The 22864-nt window shown below is 38.1% G+C and overlaps 1 protein-coding gene across 1 annotated transcript in view; it reads left to right on the forward strand.

Moving 5' to 3' along the window:
* The first annotated feature begins 11094 nt into the window (after nt 1-11094).
* RILPL1 (Rab interacting lysosomal protein like 1) overlaps nt 11095-22864 on the forward strand; it is an 86032-nt gene continuing 74262 nt past the window's right edge. The window contains 2 exon segments of the mRNA XM_075833850.1: nt 11095-11618; nt 17469-17619. Of these exon segments, the coding sequence (XP_075689965.1) occupies nt 11334-11618; nt 17469-17619 (436 nt within the window). The 5' untranslated portion in view covers nt 11095-11333.

The raw sequence follows: 22864 nt of genomic DNA on the forward strand, positions 1-22864 counted from the left end.
GATAGCCGTTATTACTGAAGAGATTACCATTATTACTGAAGAGATAGCCATTATTACTGAAGAGATAGCTGTTATTACTGAAGAGATAGCTGTTATTACTGAAGAGATTACCATTATTACTGAAGAGATAGCCGTTATTACTGAAGAGATAGCCATTATTACTGAAGAGATAGCTGTTATTACTGAAGAGATTACCATTATTACTGAAGAGATATCTGTTATTACTGAAGAGATAGCCATTATTACTGAAGAGATAGCCGTTATTACTGAAGAGATAGCCGTTATTACTGAAGAGATAGCTGTTATTACTGAAGAGATAGCCGTTATTACTGAAGAGATAGCCGTTATTACTGAAGAGATAGCCGTTATTACTAAAGAGATATCTGTTATTACTGAAGAGATAGCCATTATTACTGAAGAGATAGCCATTATTACTGAAGAGATAGCTGTTATTACTAAAGAGATTACCATTATTACTGAAGAGATAGCCGTTATTACTGAAGAGATAGCCGTTATTACTGAAGAGATTACCATTATTACTGAAGAGATAGCTGTTATTACTGAAGAGATAGCCGTTATTACTGAAGAGATATCTGTTATTACTGAAGAGATTACCATTATTACTGAAGAGATAGCTGTTATTACTGAAGAGATAGCCGTTATTACTGAAGAGATAGCCGTTATCACTGAAGAGATAGCCATTATTACTGAAGAGATAGCCGTTATTACTGAAGAGATTGCCATTATTACTGAAGAGATAGCCGTTATTACTGAAGAGATTACCATTATTACTGAAGAGATAGCTGTTATTACTGAAGAGATAGCCGTTATTACTGAAGAGATATCTGTTATTACTGAAGAGATTAACATTACTACTGAAGAGATAGCTGTTATTACTGAAGAGATAGCCGTTATTACTGAAGAGATTGCCATTATTACTCAAGAGATAGCCGTTATCACTGAAGAGATAGCCGTTGTTACTGAAGAGATAGCTGTTATTACTGAAGAGATAGCCATAATTACTGAAGAGATAGCCATTATTACTGAAGAGATAGCCGTTATTACTGAAGAGATTACCATTATTACTGAAGAGATAGCCATTATTACTGAAGAGATAGCAGTTATTACTGAAGAGATTACCATTATTACTGAAGAGATAGCCATTATTACTGAAGAGATAGCTGTTATTACTGAAGAGATAGCCGTTATTACTGAAGAGATAGCCATTATTACTGAAGAGATAGCTGTTATTACTGAAGAGATTACCATTATTACTGAAGAGATAGCCGTTATTACTGAAGAGATAGCCGTTATTACTGAAGAGATAGCCATTATTACTGAAGAGATAGCTGTTATTACTGAAGAGATTACCATTATTACTGAAGAGATATCTGTTATTACTGAAGAGAGAGCCATTATTACTGAAGAGATAGCCGTTATTACTGAAGAGATAGCTGTTATTACTGAAGAGATAGCCGTTATTACTGAAGAGATAGCCGTTATTACTGAAGAGATAGCCGTTATTACTGAAGAGATATCTGTTATTACTGAAGAGATAGCCATTATTACTGAAGAGATAGCCATTATTACTGAAGAGATAGCTGTTATTACTAAAGAGATAGCCATTATTACTGAAGAGATAGCAGTTATTACTGAAGAGATTACCATTATTACTGAAGAGATAGCCATTATTACTGAAGAGATAGCTGTTATTACTGAAGGGATAGCCGTTATTACTGAAGAGATAGCCATTATTACTGAAGAGATAGCTGTTATTACTGAAGAGATTACCATTATTACTGAAGAGATAGCCGTTATTACTGAAGAGATAGCCGTTATTACTGAAGAGATAGCCATTATTACTGAAGAGATAGCTGTTATTACTGAAGAGATTACCATTATTACTGAAGAGATATCTGTTATTACTGAAGAGATAGCCATTATTACTGAAGAGATAGCCGTTATTACTGAAGAGATAGCTGTTATTACTGAAGAGATAGCCGTTATTACTGAAGAGATAGCCGTTATTACTGAAGAGATTACCATTATTACTGAAGAGATAGCTGTTATTACTGAAGAGATAGCCATTATTACTGAAGAGATAGCTGTTATTACTGAAGAGATTACCATTATTACTGAAGAGATAGCCGTTATTACTGAAGAGATAGCCGTTATTACTGAAGAGATAGCTGTTATTACTGAAGAGATTACCATTATTACTGAAGAGATAGCTGTTATTACTGAAGAGATAGCCATTATTACTGAAGAGATAGCTGTTATTACTGAAGAGATTACCATTATTACTGAAGAGATAGCTGTTATTACTGAAGAGAAAGCCATTATTACTGAAGAGATAGCTGTTATTACTAAAGAGATTACCATTATTACTGAAGAGATAGCTGTTATTACTGAAGAGATTACCATTATTACTGAAGAGATAGCCGTTATTACTGAAGAGATAGACATTATTACTGAAGATATAGCAATTATTACTGAAGAGATAGCTGTTATTACTGAAGAGATAGCCATTATTACTGAAGAGATAGCTGTAATTACTGAAGAGATTACCATTATTACTGAAGAGATAGCCGTTATTACTGAAGAGATAGCCATTATTACTGAAGAGATAGCTGTTATTACTGAAGAGATAGCCATTATTACTGAAGAGATAGCCGTTATTACTGAAGAGATAGCCATTATTACTGAAGAGATAGCTGTTATTACTGAAGAGATAGCCATTATTACTGAAGAGATAGCCGTTATTACTGAAGAGATTACCATTATTACTGAAGAGATTACCATTATTACTGAAGAGATAGCCGTTATTACTGAAGAGATAGCCGTTATTACTGAAGAGATAGCTGTTATTACTGAAGAGATAGCCGTTATTACTGAAGAGATATCTGTTATTACTGAAGAGATAGCCGTTATTACTGAAGAGATAGCCGTTATTACTGAAGAGATTACCATTATTACTGAAGAGATAGCCGTTATTACTGAAGAGATTAGCATTATTACTGAAGAGATAGCCGTTATTACTGAAGAGATTACCATTATTACTGAAGAGATATCTGTTATTACTGAAGAGATTACCATTATTACTGAAGAGATAGCTGTTATTACTGAAGAGATTACCATTATTACTGAAGAGATAGCTGTTATTACTGAAGAGATAGCCATTATTACTGAAGAGATAGCCGTTATTACTGAAGAGATTACCATTATTACTGAAGAGATAGCCGTTATTACTGAAGAGATTACCATTATTACTGAAGAGATAGCCGTTATTACTGAAGAGATAGCCATTATTACTGAAGAGATAGCCGTTATTACTGAAGAGATAGCCATTATTACTGAAGAGATAGCCGTTATTACTGAAGAGATAGCCGTTATTACTGAAGAGATATCTGTTATTACTGAAGAGATAGCTGTTATTACTGAAGAGATAGCCATTATTACTGAAGAGATAGCCGTTATTACTGAAGAGATTACCATTATTACTGAAGAGATAGCCGTTATTACTGAAGAGATTACCATTATTACTGAAGAGATAGCCGTTATTACTGAAGAGATTACCATTATTACTGAAGAGATAGCCGTTATTACTGAAGAGATTACCATTATTACTGAAGAGATATCTGTTATTACTGAAGAGATTACCATTATTACTGAAGAGATAGCTGTTATTACTGAAGAGATTACCATTATTACTGAAGAGATAGCTGTTATTACTGAAGAGATAGCCATTATTACTGAAGAGATAGCCGTTATTACTGAAGAGATTACCATTATTACTGAAGAGATAGCCGTTATTACTGAAGAGATTACCATTATTACTGAAGAGATAGCCGTTATTACTGAAGAGATTACCATTATTACTGAAGAGATATCTGTTATTACTGAAGAGATTACCATTATTACTGAAGAGATAGCCGTTATTACTGAAGAGATAGCCGTTATTACTGAAGAGATTACCATTATTACTGAAGAGATAGCCGTTATTACTGAAGAGATAGCCGTTATTACTGAAGAGATAGCCGTTATCACTGAAGAGATAGCTATTATTACTGAAGAGATAGCCGTTATTACTGAAGCGATAGCCGTTATTACTAAAGAGATTACCATTATTACTGAAGAGATAGCTGTTATTACTGAAGAGATAGCCATTATTACTGAAGAGATAGCCGTTATTACTGAAGAGATTACCATTATTACTGAAGAGATAGCCGTTATTACTGAAGAGATTACCATTATTACTGAAGAGATAGCCGTTATTACTGAAGAGATTACCATTATTACTGAAGAGATATCTGTTATTACTGAAGAGATTACCATTATTACTGAAGAGATAGCCGTTATTACTGAAGAGATAGCCGTTATTACTGAAGAGATTACCATTATTACTGAAGAGATAGCCGTTATTACTGAAGAGATAGCCGTTATTACTGAAGAGATAGCCGTTATTACTGAAGAGATAGCCGTTATCACTGAAGAGATAGCTATTATTACTGAAGAGATAGCCCTTATTACTGAAGCGATAGCCGTTATTACTAAAGAGATTACCATTATTACTGAAGAGATAGCCATTATTACTGAAGAGATAGTCATTATTACTGAAGAGATAGTCATTATTTCTGAAGCGATAGCCATTATTACTGAAGAGATTGCCATTATTACTGAAGAGATTACCATTATTACTGAAGAGATAGCCGTTATTACTGAAGAGATAGCTGTTATTACTGAAGAGATAGCCGTTATTACTGAAGAGATAGCCGTTATTACTGAAGAGATAGCCATTATTACTGAAGAGATAGCCATTATTACTGAAGAGATAGCCATTATTACTGAAGAGATAGCCGTTATTACTGAAGAGATAGCCATTATTACTGAAGAGATAGCCATTATTACTGAAGAGATAGCCGTTATTACTGAAGAGATAGCTGTTATTACTGAAGAGATAGCTGTTATTACTGAAGAGATTGCCGTTATTACTGAAGAAATAGCCGTTATTACTGAAGAGATAGCCATTATTACTGAAGAGATAGTCATTATTACTGAAGCGATAGCCATTATTACTGAAGAGATAGCTGTTATTACTGAAGAGATTGCCATTATTACTGAAGAGATTACCATTATTACTGAAGAGATAGCCATTATTACTGAAGAGATAGCCGTTATTACTGAAGAGATTACCATTATTACTGAAGAGATTACCATTATTACTGAAGAGATAGCCGTTATTACTGAAGAGATTACCATTATTACTGAAGAGATAGCCATTATTACTGAAGAGATAGCTGTTATTACTGAAGAGATAGCTGTTATTACTGAAGAGATTACCATTATTACTGAAGAGATAGCCGTTATTACTGAAGAGATTACCATTATTACTGAAGAGATAGCCATTATTACTGAAGAGATAGCTGTTATTACTGAAGAGATAGCTGTTATTACTGAAGAGATAGCCATTATTACTGAAGAGATAGCCGTTATTACTGAAGAGATTACCATTATTACTGAAGAGATAGAGATAGCCGTTATTACTGAAGAGATAGCCGTTATTACTGAAGAGATTGCCATTATTACTGAAGAGATAGCCGTTATCACTGAAGAGATAGCCGTTGTTACTGAAGAGATAGCTGTTATTACTGAAGAGATAGCCATTATTACTGAAGAGATAGCCGTTATTACTGAAGGGATAGCCGTTATTACTGAAGAGATTACCATTATTACTGAAGAGATAGCCATTATTACTGAAGAGATAGCCGTTATTACTGAAGAGATTACCATTATTACTGAAGAGATAGCCATTATTACTGAAGAGATAGCTGTTATTACTGAAGAGATAGCCGTTATTACTGAAGAGATAGCCGTTATCACTGAAGAGATAGCCATTATTACTGAAGAGATAGCCGTTATTACTGAAGAGATTACCATTATTACTGAAGAGATAGCCATTATTACTGAAGAGATAGCCGTTATTACTGAAGAGATTACCATTATTACTGAAGAGATAGCCATTATTACTGAAGAGATAGCTGTTATTACTGAAGAGATAGCTGTTATTACTGAAGAGATTACCATTATTACTGAAGAGATAGCCGTTATTACTGAAGAGATAGCCATTATTACTGAAGAGATAGCTGTTATTACTGAAGAGATTACCATTATTACTGAAGAGATATCTGTTATTACTGAAGAGATAGCCATTATTACTGAAGAGATAGCCGTTATTACTGAAGAGATAGCCGTTATTACTGAAGAGATAGCTGTTATTACTGAAGAGATAGCCGTTATTACTGAAGAGATAGCCGTTATTACTGAAGAGATAGCCGTTATTACTAAAGAGATATCTGTTATTACTGAAGAGATAGCCATTATTACTGAAGAGATAGCCATTATTACTGAAGAGATAGCTGTTATTACTAAAGAGATTACCATTATTACTGAAGAGATAGCCGTTATTACTGAAGAGATAGCCGTTATTACTGAAGAGATTACCATTATTACTGAAGAGATAGCTGTTATTACTGAAGAGATAGCCGTTATTACTGAAGAGATATCTGTTATTACTGAAGAGATTACCATTATTACTGAAGAGATAGCTGTTATTACTGAAGAGATAGCCGTTATTACTGAAGAGATAGCCGTTATCACTGAAGAGATAGCCATTATTACTGAAGAGATAGCCGTTATTACTGAAGAGATTGCCATTATTACTGAAGAGATAGCCGTTATTACTGAAGAGATTACCATTATTACTGAAGAGATAGCTGTTATTACTGAAGAGATAGCCGTTATTACTGAAGAGATATCTGTTATTACTGAAGAGATTAACATTACTACTGAAGAGATAGCTGTTATTACTGAAGAGATAGCCGTTATTACTGAAGAGATTGCCATTATTACTCAAGAGATAGCCGTTATCACTGAAGAGATAGCCGTTGTTACTGAAGAGATAGCTGTTATTACTGAAGAGATAGCCATAATTACTGAAGAGATAGCCATTATTACTGAAGAGATAGCCGTTATTACTGAAGAGATTACCATTATTACTGAAGAGATAGCCATTATTACTGAAGAGATAGCAGTTATTACTGAAGAGATTACCATTATTACTGAAGAGATAGCCATTATTACTGAAGAGATAGCTGTTATTACTGAAGAGATAGCCGTTATTACTGAAGAGATAGCCATTATTACTGAAGAGATAGCTGTTATTACTGAAGAGATTACCATTATTACTGAAGAGATAGCCGTTATTACTGAAGAGATAGCCGTTATTACTGAAGAGATAGCCATTATTACTGAAGAGATAGCTGTTATTACTGAAGAGATTACCATTATTACTGAAGAGATATCTGTTATTACTGAAGAGAGAGCCATTATTACTGAAGAGATAGCCGTTATTACTGAAGAGATAGCTGTTATTACTGAAGAGATAGCCGTTATTACTGAAGAGATAGCCGTTATTACTGAAGAGATAGCCGTTATTACTGAAGAGATATCTGTTATTACTGAAGAGATAGCCATTATTACTGAAGAGATAGCCATTATTACTGAAGAGATAGCTGTTATTACTAAAGAGATAGCCATTATTACTGAAGAGATAGCAGTTATTACTGAAGAGATTACCATTATTACTGAAGAGATAGCCATTATTACTGAAGAGATAGCTGTTATTACTGAAGGGATAGCCGTTATTACTGAAGAGATAGCCATTATTACTGAAGAGATAGCTGTTATTACTGAAGAGATTACCATTATTACTGAAGAGATAGCCGTTATTACTGAAGAGATAGCCGTTATTACTGAAGAGATAGCCATTATTACTGAAGAGATAGCTGTTATTACTGAAGAGATTACCATTATTACTGAAGAGATATCTGTTATTACTGAAGAGATAGCCATTATTACTGAAGAGATAGCCGTTATTACTGAAGAGATAGCTGTTATTACTGAAGAGATAGCCGTTATTACTGAAGAGATAGCCGTTATTACTGAAGAGATTACCATTATTACTGAAGAGATAGCTGTTATTACTGAAGAGATAGCCATTATTACTGAAGAGATAGCTGTTATTACTGAAGAGATTACCATTATTACTGAAGAGATAGCCGTTATTACTGAAGAGATAGCCGTTATTACTGAAGAGATAGCTGTTATTACTGAAGAGATTACCATTATTACTGAAGAGATAGCTGTTATTACTGAAGAGATAGCCATTATTACTGAAGAGATAGCTGTTATTACTGAAGAGATTACCATTATTACTGAAGAGATAGCTGTTATTACTGAAGAGAAAGCCATTATTACTGAAGAGATAGCTGTTATTACTAAAGAGATTACCATTATTACTGAAGAGATAGCTGTTATTACTGAAGAGATTACCATTATTACTGAAGAGATAGCCGTTATTACTGAAGAGATAGACATTATTACTGAAGATATAGCAATTATTACTGAAGAGATAGCTGTTATTACTGAAGAGATAGCCATTATTACTGAAGAGATAGCTGTAATTACTGAAGAGATTACCATTATTACTGAAGAGATAGCCGTTATTACTGAAGAGATAGCCATTATTACTGAAGAGATAGCTGTTATTACTGAAGAGATAGCCATTATTACTGAAGAGATAGCCGTTATTACTGAAGAGATAGCCATTATTACTGAAGAGATAGCTGTTATTACTGAAGAGATAGCCATTATTACTGAAGAGATAGCCGTTATTACTGAAGAGATTACCATTATTACTGAAGAGATTACCATTATTACTGAAGAGATAGCCGTTATTACTGAAGAGATAGCCGTTATTACTGAAGAGATAGCTGTTATTACTGAAGAGATAGCCGTTATTACTGAAGAGATATCTGTTATTACTGAAGAGATAGCCGTTATTACTGAAGAGATAGCCGTTATTACTGAAGAGATTACCATTATTACTGAAGAGATATCTGTTATTACTGAAGAGATTACCATTATTACTGAAGAGATAGCCGTTATTACTGAAGAGATAGCCGTTATTACTGAAGAGATTACCATTATTACTGAAGAGATAGCCGTTATTACTGAAGAGATTACCATTATTACTGAAGAGATATCTGTTATTACTGAAGAGATTACCATTATTACTGAAGAGATAGCCGTTATTACTGAAGAGATAGCCATTATTACTGAAGAGATAGCCGTTATTACTGAAGAGATAGCCATTATTACTGAAGAGATAGCCATTATTACTGAAGAGATAGCCGTTATTACTGAAGAGATAGCCGTTATTACTGAAGAGATAGCCGTTATTACTGAAGAGATATCTGTTATTACTGAAGAGATAGCTGTTATTACTGAAGAGATAGCCATTATTACTGAAGAGATAGCCGTTATTACTGAAGAGATTACCATTATTACTGAAGAGATAGCCGTTATTACTGAAGAGATTACCATTATTACTGAAGAGATAGCCGTTATTACTGAAGAGATTACCATTATTACTGAAGAGATATCTGTTATTACTGAAGAGATTACCATTATTACTGAAGAGATAGCCGTTATTACTGAAGAGATAGCTGTTATTACTGAAGAGATTACCATTATTACTGAAGAGATAGCCATTATTACTGAAGAGATAGCTGTTATTACTGAAGAGATTACCATTATTACTGAAGAGATATCTGTTATTACTGAAGAGATAGCCATTATTACTGAAGAGATAGCCGTTATTACTGAAGAGATTACCATTATTACTGAAGAGATAGCCGTTATTACTGAAGAGATTACCATTATTACTGAAGAGATATCTGTTATTACTGAAGAGATTACCATTATTACTGAAGAGATAGCCGTTATTACTGAAGAGATAGCCGTTATTACTGAAGAGATTACCATTATTACTGAAGAGATAGCTGTTATTACTGAAGAGATATCTGTTATTACTGAAGAGATAGCCATTATTACTGAAGAGATTACCATTATTACTGAAGAGATAGCCGTTATTACTGAAGAGATTAGCATTATTACTGAAGAGATAGCCGTTATTACTGAAGAGATTACCATTATTACTGAAGAGATAGCCGTTATTACTGAAGAGATTACCATTATTACTGAAGAGATATCTGTTATTACTGAAGAGATTACCATTATTACTGAAGAGATAGCCGTTATTACTGAAGAGATAGCCGTTATTACTGAAGAGATTACCATTATTACTGAAGAGATAGCCATTATTACTGAAGAGATAGCCATTATTACTGAAGAGATAGCCATTATTACTGAAGAGATAGCCATTATTACTGAAGAGATTACCATTATTACTGAAGAGATAGCCGTTATTACTGAAGAGATAGCCGTTATTACTGAAGAGATAGCCGTTATTACTGAAGAGATTACCATTATTACTGAAGAGATAGCCGTTATTACTGAAGAGATTACCATTATTACTGAAGAGATAGCCGTTATTACTGAAGAGATAGCCGTTATTACTGAAGAGATAGCCATTATTACTGAAGAGATATCTGTTATTACTGAAGAGATTACCATTATTACTGAAGAGATAGCCGTTATTACTGAAGAGATAGCCATTATTGGGCAGAACGGTTAGCTCACATCTATGAGCGACTGTGTGCACGTAAAGCATGAGCCTTATATTTAGTGCCAAGGAAAGGATCAGATCTGTTCTGGGAGATCAGGGAAGTCATTCTTTAGGAAACGCTTTCTTGATCTTCAATGTCTGGATCCAATATAATCATTCACACTAAATGTACGGCTGATGCCCACAGCCATAACGCAACATGAGTCCAACATGTGGCAAATACGGAACAAATTTAGCCTGATGTTGTTTCCCCAACATGGGGCATATTTCTATTCTTACTCTAGTATGTTTTAGGTTTAACAAATCTATCGCACTAGCAATGGTGTAACAAACATATTGAATTTTCTAATATAAACCCTTTTACATGTAGCTATCGTATTAAAATGCAAAACTATTATAATTTACTTGAACACATGTGGCCTTTTATAACCCGACAACGTATAAGTCATTGGTCAGTGAATGGTTAATGGAGATGCCAGCCTGGACATGCGCAGTAGCGCCCTCTGGTGTCATATAACCAAATCGCGTGTTGGTTGCATTGAGTTGCTTGGCGCTAGCAGCTTTCCTCATCGATCAGCAGGCCGGGACGAGCTTGGGCTTCAGAGACATGTAGTCAGTACGTGATAGAACAGCTTTACATGATCTGAGAGCTGTCTGCAGGAGGAGATCGCCCTTCCCCCGGCTTTTAACGGGAGGCGGCTGTGTGGAGGGCAGGAAGCAGGTTGGGAGGAGGAGGGGAGAAGTCATGGAGGGGATCTCAGCCCTGGAGAAGAATGTGGCCGAGCTGACCGTCATGGATGTCTATGACATCGCATCTACAGTGGGACAGGAGTTTGAGCGAGTCATTGACCAGTATGGCTGTGAGGCCATTAGTCGGCTCATGCCCAAAGTTGTGCGGGTGCTGGAGATCTTGGAGGTCCTGGTCAGTAGGAACAACATTCACCCAGAGATGGAGGAGCTGAGGCTGGAACTGGACAGACTGAGACTTGAGCGGATGGACAGGATAGAGAAGGAGAAGACGCACCAGAAGGTGAGGATAGAAGGAGACACTTCACACAGCACAGTGTGTTCCCTATAGACCAAGCTTAGCCAGTAGCTGCAGTCATGTCACCAGATCTACTTTTAGGAACCCTGCACCCAAGTGGTCACATGAAGTTTAAAAGTCCTCATCACTTGTTCTTGGTGTGTGCTGTAACCGCAGAGCCACTTCTTGTTTGTACTCAGCATTTCTTCAGCTCTAGGACTGTCCAGCTCCGATTTGTATCATGCAGTCCCTCACCCTATTGTTTGTCCCATTGTTGTCCCCAGATGTGCTCTGCTGGTCAATAATGACAATCATGAGCCATATAACCCGTGACGCATGGAAGCTCCTTATCAGAAAATATTAACTTGGATGCAGACGTATCTATTAATTCTTTCAGGAGGGATAGAAAAAAGCAGCAATTCTGCCATTGTTTTTTTGTGTTATAAATTTTGCGGCGTTCACCGTGCGGGATAAATAACATATTACTTTTATTCCAAGGGTTGGTACGATTACGGCGATACCAAATATGTACCTTTTTTTTTCATAAACTATTGCCACATTTCAAGAAAGAAAATAGCTTTTATGTTGCTATAGTTATTTTTGTAGTTAGATGTGGGTTTATTTTTTGAGGGGAGGACAGGGGAAAAAAACAAACAAACAATCTTGCTTTTTATTATTACGCAGTTCAACGTGTAGTTTAAAAAATCTGATAACTTTATTATACAGGTTAAGAGTCTGAGATATATATATATATATATATATATAATATATATGTTTTTTGTTTTTTTTTCACTTTCTCAAAATAAAACAACTTTTTGGGAAATTTAAACTTTTAGCAAAATGTATTGAATTTACTTTTCAGGTCACTAGGGGACTTTATTATGCGATCATTTGATTGCTTTTATATACTTAGTAATAAACTGACAGACAATCTATTAGGCCTTGCCTTTAGCATGCCCTAATTGGCATACAGCTATGGTAGGCCTGGGGACCACTCATGGTCTGTCAGTGGTGTAGCTAAAGGGGTCGCAATTGCGATTTAGACCAGGGTTGCCAACCTTCCATAGATTTACGGACGGTCCACAAAAACGGTTTGTTTTTTTTTGTTCTGTCGTTCATAAAGTCCGGCAGAAAAAAAACACTGTCCGTGATTGTCTCCATCCCCCGAAACGTTGCACTACGCATGCACCAAAATGTACATGCGCAGTGCAAACAAGTGAAGAGTAGGCCGTGGCAAATGCATGAGTAGGGCGGACGGAGCAAAGTAAATGACGGTCTGGTGAGGTCGGTGGCAGGAGTGGACCAGTCACCTGACCTCGAGTCCGTGACATGAGGTCAGGTGACTGTACTGGTCCACTCCCAGACCGGCACCGATTACACTGGGACCGCTGCCACATCGTAATTCACTTGGCTCTGTCTGCCCTCCTGCTCCTAAATGTGAGTGACGTCTAGGAGAGTGGCGACAACGGTAGTGATGGGGTACTGGAGTGGTGAGTGAGTCGGGCTCGCCAATTACAGCCCGGCTTGCAGCTTTCCTGTGCTAATTTAGTCACTCCTAGCACAGGCAATAACTTTGTAATATGTCCGTAAAAATGTTGGTCTGTCCGTGCATTTTAGCTCAGACGACCAAAAATTACTGAAGTGGAGGTTGGCAATCCTGAACTGGGCCCTGAAGCCAGAGGGGGCCCTTGCCCCCCCTGACCACTTCTATCTAAAGTTACTGTGGAAACTGGAGCCTATGTAGTAAAGTACACGAGCCCCTGTACGCTCCTTAGTCGATTCGTGGTGCCTTTCAACATCACAATGTTGTGTGCCACACATAATGTTGTCGCTGATTGGCGTCATGACCCGCGCTAGGCCCAAAGATGAAGTGGTCCCGATTCAGGAGTGAGAATGCTGTCTCCTGTATCTAATCCTATTATGTGTGATACTGTCTGCTGGGCCCTGTATCTAAGCCTATCATGTGTGATACTGCCTATCGTGCGTGATGCTGTCTGCTGAGCCGCTGTATCTAATCCCATACAGTGGCGGAGCTATAGGGGTTGTAGTCGGATAGATATGCTGTTTCTGAGAGATATAATATAATTTTGGGGGGCAAAACATGTCTTGGGGTTATTGCCGATGGTATTGAAACTGGTTGCTAGTGTTGCATCGATGGGTCATTTAAGAGACCCAGTGATGCAGCTGAATGCTGTGAGCCGTCGGCCATGAAGAGAAGTTGGGTGCGGGGCCAAGTAAAACTTTTGCATCGGAGCCCATGAGCCTTTAGCTACACCCCTGTTCTTTGTCTAATTATCTAGATGCCCCGGTGCTGTTAACTGGACGTCCATTTTCAGGAAGGAACCACTAAAATGGACATACAGTTGCGTACAAATGCGGGAAGCAATTGATACGATACATCAGTCTGAAGAACTGGTCTACCATTTTCTGTCTTCCGTGTTTTTGACCTACTCCTGGTTTTGGCTTACAAATAATGATGCAGAATACTGACAAATACTGCCATGTGAAGGAGACCTTAACCGCAAACCTGAACTCCTATAATGTAGGACTACACCCAGAACGCAAATCAGACATTGAGCAAGAAAGGGGTGTTGGAAAATTTCAGGTCTGTAGCGATGTTTAAGGCCGGATTCACACAAGCGTGTGCATTTTGCGCGCGTAAAAAACACGGCGTTTTGCGCGCGCAAAAGGTCCATAACAGCTCTGTGTGTCAGCTGCGTATGATGCTTGGCTGCGTGATTTTCGCGCAGCTGCCATCATTATGACACTCTGTATGTTTGTAAACAGAAAAGCACGTGGTGCTTTTCTGTTTTCTTCCATTGTTTTTACTGCTGTTGCGCGAATCCCGCGCATTACACGGAAGTGCTTCCGTGTGCTGCGCGTGATTTTCACTCACCCATTGAATTCAATGGGTGCGTGATGCGCGGAAAACGCACAAACATAGGACATGTCGTGAGTTTTACTCAGCGGACACGCTGCGTGCAAATAACGGACTGTCTGAACGGCCCCATAGACTAACATAGGTCCGTGCGAGGCGCATGAAAATCACGCGTGTTGCACGGACGTATTACACGTTCGTCTGAATAAGCCCTTAAGGTGATAAAACATTTGAAACGGAAATAGTCACCAGCGGTCAATTTTCGAGCACTAGCAGGATATTTACCCTATTTGTAGTATAAATTTTCCCTTTACATTCTCCATACGTTATTAGTGCATGTGTTAGTTAATATCTGTATTATTATAGTACTTTTGCATATTAAATATCTATATTAATGTGTATTATGTTTTGTTTACTTCTTGGAGACAGTCTTCAAAAGAACTGCCCCCCCCACACCTTCACCACAGGAGGGGGGTGATGTCCAGTCAATTGTATGTGAAACTTGAGATGGGCAGTGACATCACCATTCCGCCACAGATCAGTCTTCGTTCACATCTGTGTCAGACCTTTCAGTCAGGGGAATCCGTGAACAGAAACCATAGCTTTCCGTTTAACTGTGGGCGGATCCTGACAATTTAAGGTGTATGTGGTCTGCCTTAGGCTGTGTTCACACAGAGTTTTCCATTTGGGATTTTGAGACAGATTTTGACCTTCCTGCACGCCGTTCGCCGCGTCTTTCGCTGTGTTTTTCGTTCGCGCCCATTGATTGCTACGGGCAAAAAACTGTGAAATACGCTTTCTCTGTCTCCCATTGATGTGAATGGGAGCTCAGAGGCGTAACCGCGCGAAGATAGTGCAAATCCCTTCTTTCTCCCGCGAGGCGGTTTTACCGCTCGCGGGAGAAAATCTCCTCCGCCTCCCATTGAAATCAATGGGAGGCATTTTCGGCTGGTTTTAGACGAGTTTTGCGGAGCGGTTTCTGCGCCAAAAAACTCGTCAAAATACTCAGTGTGAACAGGGCCTTACTGCCCCTTGATGCCTGCATTTAGAGGAAAGAAGGATGGGGCATGAGAGACTTCCACCTAGAAATGAGTGCTGGCATGAGCTCATCCCAATTTCCATATAAAAGTGAAAATATTTAGTTTCACTGTACATAGTTATATACTTGATAAGGTTGAAAAAAAAAAGACACCTGTCCATCGAGTCCAACCTATAATCCTACTTTGCTGATCCAGAGGAAGGCAAAAACCCCTATGAGACGGATGCCGAATTGCCCCAAATTAGGGGAAAAAATTCCTTTCCAAATATGGCAATCCTATTAAATCTGGTACCCATAACTTGTAAAAATCCAAGCCCTTCTTGAATTTTCTCAATGAATCAACTTATACAACTTCCCGTGATAGTGAGTTCCATAGTCTCACAGCTCTTACAGTAAAGAATCCCTGTCTATGATTATGATAAAATCTTCTCTCCTGTAGACTAAAGATGATGTCCCCTTGTCATGGTTACAAGCCCAGGTATAAAAAGATCATTAGAAAGATCTTTGTACTGTCCATTCATGTATTTGTACATTGTAATCGCCCCTAAACCGTCTTTTTTTTTTTCCAAATTGAATAACACCAATTTTGATAACCTTTCTTTTTTTGCGATCCACCAATTCCCTTATTTACCTTGGTCACCCTCCTTTGCACCTGCTCTAGGTTATCTGTCTTTTTCATACATAGGTGCCCAAGATTTTACCCAATATTCCATTTGTGGTGTGACTAGTGATTTTGTATAGTGGCAAAATTACATTCTTGTCATGAACATCTATGCCTCTTTTGATGCATCCGATAATTTTGTTTGCCTTGGGAGCAGCTGCCCGGCACTGATTGCAAAAGTTAACTTTACTGTCCACAAATGTCCCCAAGTCGTTTTCAGTGGCAGTCTTAAAGAGGCTCTGTCACCAGATTTTGCAACCCCTATCTGCTATTGCAGCAGATAGGTGCTGCAATGTAGATTACAGTAACGTTTTTATTTTTAAAAAACGAGCATTTTTGGCCAAGTTATGACCATTTTCGTATTTATGTAATTGAGGCTTACAAAAGTACAACTGGGCGTGTTGAAAAGTAAAAGTCCAACTGGGCGTGTATTATGTGCGTACATCGGGGCGTGTTTAATACTTTTACTAGCTGGGCGTTCTGATGAGAAGTATCATCCACTTCTCTTCAGAACGCCCAGCTTCTGGCAGTGCAGACACAGCCGTGTTCTCCAGAGATCACGCTGTGTCGTCACTCACAGGTCCTGCATCGTGTCGGACGAGCGAGGACACATCGGCACCAGAGGCTACAGATGATTCTGCAGCAGCATCGGCGTTTGCAGGTAAATCGATGTAGCTACTTACCTGCAAACGCTGATGCTGCTGCAGAATCAACTGTAGCCTCTGGTGCCGATGTGTCCGACACGATGCAGGACCTGTGAGTGACGTCACAGATCTGCACTGCCAGAAGCTGGGCGTTGTGAAGAGAAGTGGATGATACTTCTCATCAGAACGCCCAGCTAGTAAAAGTAGTAAACACGCCCCGATGTACGCACATAATACACGCCCAGTTGTACTTTTACTTTAAACACGCCCACTTGGACTTTTGCAAGCCTCATTTGCATAAATACGAAAATGGTCATAACTTGGCCAAAAATGCTCGTTTTTTTAAAAATAAAAACGTTACTGTAATCTACATTGCAGCGCCGATCTGCTGAGCCCCCAACAATCAGATGTTCTTAACCTATCTTTCTCTTTGTGTTGCAGCATGGTGGTGATTATTGGATTTGCTGGCAGTAGTATATGGGTTGCTACTTTTTATTTTATTGTTTCAGGTTTTTTTTGGTGACTATTTGCTTGGGAGTGAATAGAGAAGCGTGGGAGTGAATAGGTCTACAGTAGTGAACCGTAAGGAATGCAATGAAATTAATGTGTCAGTAATAAGGTTCTGATCTTTCAGGAGCTTGAGCTAGTGGAGGATGTTTGGAGGGGAGAAGCACAGGATCTTCTCGGCCAAATTGCTCAACTACAGGAGGAGAACAAACAGCTACTTTCCAATCTATCTCTAAAGGATGTCAATTTGACAGAGGAAGACTTTCAGAAGCATGAAGGTAACTAAAATGGAATAATGGTTCTAATTGTAATAGAGGGTTTCCACCCAAAAATGGCCATATACTAGTAAATCAGAAGTTAGACCCATAGCAATTATGTTTGTTTTACTTACAAAGACATTGTAATTTTTCTGTTTTGTTGTGACCATCAAAAGTGTCAAGAGGAAATGATAGGTAAAATGCCAGTGTTCAGGCCTATTTACATGGGCCAATTATCGGGCAAACGATTTTTCATAGAAAGGTCGCTGCCGATAATTTCCCTGTTTACTGTAAACAGGGCAGCGATCAGCAGATGAACGCACAAACACTCGTTCATGTATAGACAGGGAGACGCGCTGCCGACATGATGATAATGTATGAGGACGAGCGATCTGAGTAAAAAGCGATCGTCCGCATAAATAGCTCCTTGTGACGGGAGCAAACGAGCGCCGATTTAACGAGCTGTCTCATTGATCGCCAGAATTGACAAGAGTACCTTTGGGCTCGGTTCACACGAGTATCATGGCTTCTGTTCATAACAGAGCCATGAGTGTTGTGATGGATTTGTTTCATGACGGGTCCAAGTGAACACCAAAGAACCCTATTGACCTTAATGGGGTCCTCCAGCGTTAACCCCTAGGCGCACCAGGGCGCAACTGTACGTCCGTGTGGCCAGTGTCTTAGCGCACAAGGACGTACAGTTACTGTGTGGTTCCCGATGCACACTGCCGGTCAGCAGCTTATTTCGGCAATTAACCCCTTGATTGCGGTGATCGTTTGCAATCACCGCATTCAGGGGTTTCTAGCTCATCGGCAGACCTCACGATGAAATCGTGAGGTTTGCAGATGGCTAGCATGGCGATCGGAGGCCAAGTAATGGCCTCTGTGTCTGCCATGTACGGGAGCCTATCAGGATCAGCCTCCTGATAGACTTCCTGTCAGAGTGACAGGACGTCACTGCCGTTCGCGATGCACACTGTCGATGACAGTGTCTGGGACAGTGTCGGCGACTGTGTGCATCGGGAACCGGGAGGTCAGCTGTCCCTGACAGCTGACACTCCACTGTTGCCGATCAGTGGCTCATTGCCTCTGATTTCGGCAATTAACCCGTTACATGCGGGGCTCGATTGCGATCTCCGCATGTACAGGGTTTGTAGCACATCAGCAGCCCCCATGCAATTGTGGGGGCTGCTGATGCTTGTGATGGCACACGGGGGCCAGACAACGGCCTCCGGGTCTGCCATGTATGGAAGCCTCTGGCTGGTCCTCGTAGACTAACTGTCAGAGTGACTGTGACGTCACACTGACAGTTGGAATACGTTACACTACCTAGGTAGTGTAACGTCTTCTAGCAGTGATCAGAGCTGCAGGTAAAAAAAAAGTGTAAATAAGAAAAAGGTTAATAAAAATGTTTTACAAAAGTGTAAAAATTATTTTTTTTCCTATAAGTCTCTTATAGGGGAAAAAATGAAACCGTTAAACAGTACACATATTTGGTATCACTGCGTTCGTAACGACCCAATCTATAAAACTGTTATTTTTACCGCACGGTAAACGCCGCAAAAAAATAAACTAAAAACAATGCCAGAATCACTATTTTTTGGTGACCACCCCTCCTAAAATATAGAATAAAAAGTGATCAAAAAGTCGCATGTACCCGAAAATAGTACCAATAAAAACTACAACCTGTCCCGCAAAAAACAAGCCCTTACACCACTTTTTACTAAAAAATAAAAAAGTTACGGCTCAGAATATGGTGACACAGAAAATAAATTATTTTATAAAGAAGTGATTTTATTGTGCAAACGCTGCAAAACATAAAAAAACTATATACATATGGTATCTCCGTAATCGTACAGACCCGCAGAATAAAGTAAAATTGTCATTTATAGCACATTATGAATGCCGTAAGAAATAAAGAATTTAAAACGCCAAAATCCAAAGGTTTTGCCACCAAAGCTCTAAATAAAAAGTGATAAAAAATTTGAATTTAACAAAAAATGGTACCAATAAAAACGACAGCTCGTCCTGCCAAAAAAAATCCCTCACACCGCTCAATTCATGGAAAAATAAAAAAGTTATTGTGTTTGGAAGGCGGGGAGTGAAAAACTAAAATGGAAAAGCAAAAAAGGATCAGTCCTGTAAAGGTTAATTAATTTCTATTAAAAAATTTTGTTAACACATGTGGGGTATTGTCATACTCGGGAGAGATTGCGTTACAAATTTAGGGCAACTTTTTCTCCTTTTATCCCTTGAGAAAATTCAACATTTTGGTGGACAAAAATGTTTAAATTTCACGGCCTAATTCTACTAAATTCTGCAAAAGACCTGTGTGGTATAAATGCTTACTATACACCCCTCAAGGAATTTTTCTAGGGGTAGTTTCCCAAATGGGGTCACTTTTTGGGTGTTTCCACTGTTTTGTTCCCTCCAGGGGGTTGCAATCGCGACATGGCACTAAAAACCAATCCAGCAAAATCTGTGCTCCAAAATCCAAATGGCGCTCCCTCCCTTCTCAGTGCTGCCATGGGTCCAAACAGCCGTTTATTACACATATGGAGTATTTCCGTAATCGGCAGAAGATTCTTTACAAATGTTGGGGTGCATTTTCTTCTTTATTCCTTGTGAAGATTAAAAAGGTCTGTTATTTCAGAAAAAAAAGTCGATTTTCACAGACTAACTCCAATAAATATAGCAAAATACCTGTGGGGTCAAAATGCTAACTATACCCCTAGATAAATTCCTTGAGGGTCTAGTTTCCAAAATGGGGTCACTTTTGGGGAGTTTCCACTGTTTTGGCACCACAAGACCTCTTCAAACTCGACATGGTGCCTAAAATATATTCTAAAAATAAGCAGGCACCAAAATCCACTAGGTGCTCCTTTGCTTCTGAGGCCTGTGTTTCGGTCCATTAGGACACTAGGGCCACATGTGAGATATTCCTAAAAACTGCAGAACCTGGGCAATAAATATTGAGTTGTATTTATCTGGTAAAACCTTCTGTGTTACACAATTTTTTTTATTACGAATGAATTTCAGCAAAAAAAACCCAGAAATTTGTACATTTCCCCTCTACATTGCTTTATTTCCTGTGAAACGCCTAAAGGGTTCAAATACTTTTTGAATGCTGTTTTGAATACTTTGAGGGGTGCAGTTTTTAAAATGGGGTGATTTATTGGGGTATTATAATATATATATATAAGGCCCTCAAAACCACTTCAGAACTGAACTGGCCCCTGTAAAAATAGCTTTTTGAAATTTTCTTGAAAATGTGAGAAATTAAGAGAATAGTCACCCTAACGTTTCATTTAAATCTACTCTTATAGCGACTTTATTAGGAGCTAAGATACCAAAATTTACTTTGACTTCTATGACCGATTCTTTACAGGTGTGGGTACGATATGTTTGCAAAAATAAGTGGGTTCATGTGTCGAAAGATTGTATTCCACTTTCTGTTCTTGAGTTCTTTATTCCTCATATTTCCATGTCTCCTTGGGTTGCCGCAGGTATGAAGGTTATTTCTGATTTTTATGACTCTGACACTTTTCAGACGTTTGAAGACTTACAGAAGGTTTATCAACTCTCCCATAACCTTTTCTACCAATATCTGCAAATCAGACATTGTATCCAATCCATGAAACTTCCCCACTCACCTACTAATCTCACTTCATTCCACAAATTCTTACATAAAGGGCAGGGATATTCAAAGGGTTTACCACAGTTTTATGATTTGATCCTTGCTTTGGACAGTAAGGGTAAAACAAGTTACATGTTAAAATGGGAGAGGGAATTGGGTTCAGTTTTTCCTGAAGATACCTGGATTAAAGCTTCAAATTGGGCCGCAAAACACTCTAAATGTGTAAACCATACTGAATTAATGCGGAAAATTCACCTGCGGTGGTATTTAACACCTTCTAGACTAGCGCATATCCTCACGGTTTCTTCTAAACTTTGTTGGAGAGGTTGTGGACAAATAGGATCCCCTTTACATATGTGGTGGTCGTGTCCATCAATGTCTGGCCTTTGGGTTCGGGTATTTGCACTTATTTCGGAATTTGTACAGGTTCCTGTGCAGTTATCCCCTGCCATAGCAATTTTGGATATTAATCTGGAGGAAATAGATCCGCTAGATAGATTAATTATTCATCATATTCTTATAGCCACTAGAATGGCCATCGCACAATCTTGGAAATCACCGATTTCCCCCTCTATCCAGGAGGTCATTAGAAGGGTTAATAGCCAATGCTATCATGAAACTTATTTAGTTTCTGATTTAGTTCTTCATGGTCGGAATGTGAGGAGATGGAATTCTTGGACTCATTCAAAATACTATATTTAATTATGATCTTAAATGGCTAATTTGAGATGTGTTTTACTTATATGGAGTGTCATTCTAATACGAACAGTATTGTGTGTCTGTTATGTGTATTTTTGTTTGGTTGTAATGTATAAAAATCTTTCAATAAAAATTTAAGATTTAAAAAAAAAAAAAGAAAATGTGAGAAATTGCAGCTAAAGTTCTAAGCCTTGTAACGTCCTAGAAAAATAAAAGTGTTCAACAAACGATGCAAATATAAAGTAGACATATGAGAAATGTTAATTAGTAACTATTTTGTGTGGTATTACTATATGTTTTACAAGCAGATACATTTAAATTTAGAAAAATGCAAATTTTTGCAAATTTTCTCTAAATTTTGTTGTTTTTCACGAATAAATATTGAATTTATCGACCAAATATTTCCTCTATCATAAAGTACAATATGTCACGAGAAAACAATCTCAGAATCGCTTGGATAGGTAAAAGCATTCCGGAGTTATTACCACATAAAGTAACACATGTCAGATTTGAAAAAATCGGCTGTGCCACAAGGCCAAAACAGGCTGCCTCCTAAAGGGGTTATTTTTTTATTTATTTTTTTTGTGTGTTTTGCTGTTTTTTTAAAAACAAAACAAGGATCACGCTGCAAATAAGTAGTTTCCTAAACTCCGATGGAACCCCCCCCCCGAACGGTAGTTTGAAAAAAGCTTTATTGATTGAACATGCTGACAAAAAGATCGGCCACTCTCACATGGCAGTATTATGTATCAGTATTTGTAAGACAAAACCAGGAGTTGGTACAAAACATTGAAGAGGTGCAAATCTTTCCATTATAGTTTTACTGATCACATCTAAGTGCATAACTTAGATGTGATCGATAACAGGTGGATCCTGAGTGCCAAAGCATGCAGGACCTGCTGACACTGAACCCGTCAGTCCTCCGGACCT

Source organism: Rhinoderma darwinii, chromosome 1 (genome assembly GCF_050947455.1).
Source record: "Rhinoderma darwinii isolate aRhiDar2 chromosome 1, aRhiDar2.hap1, whole genome shotgun sequence".
NCBI classification, from domain to species: domain Eukaryota; kingdom Metazoa; phylum Chordata; class Amphibia; order Anura; family Rhinodermatidae; genus Rhinoderma; species Rhinoderma darwinii.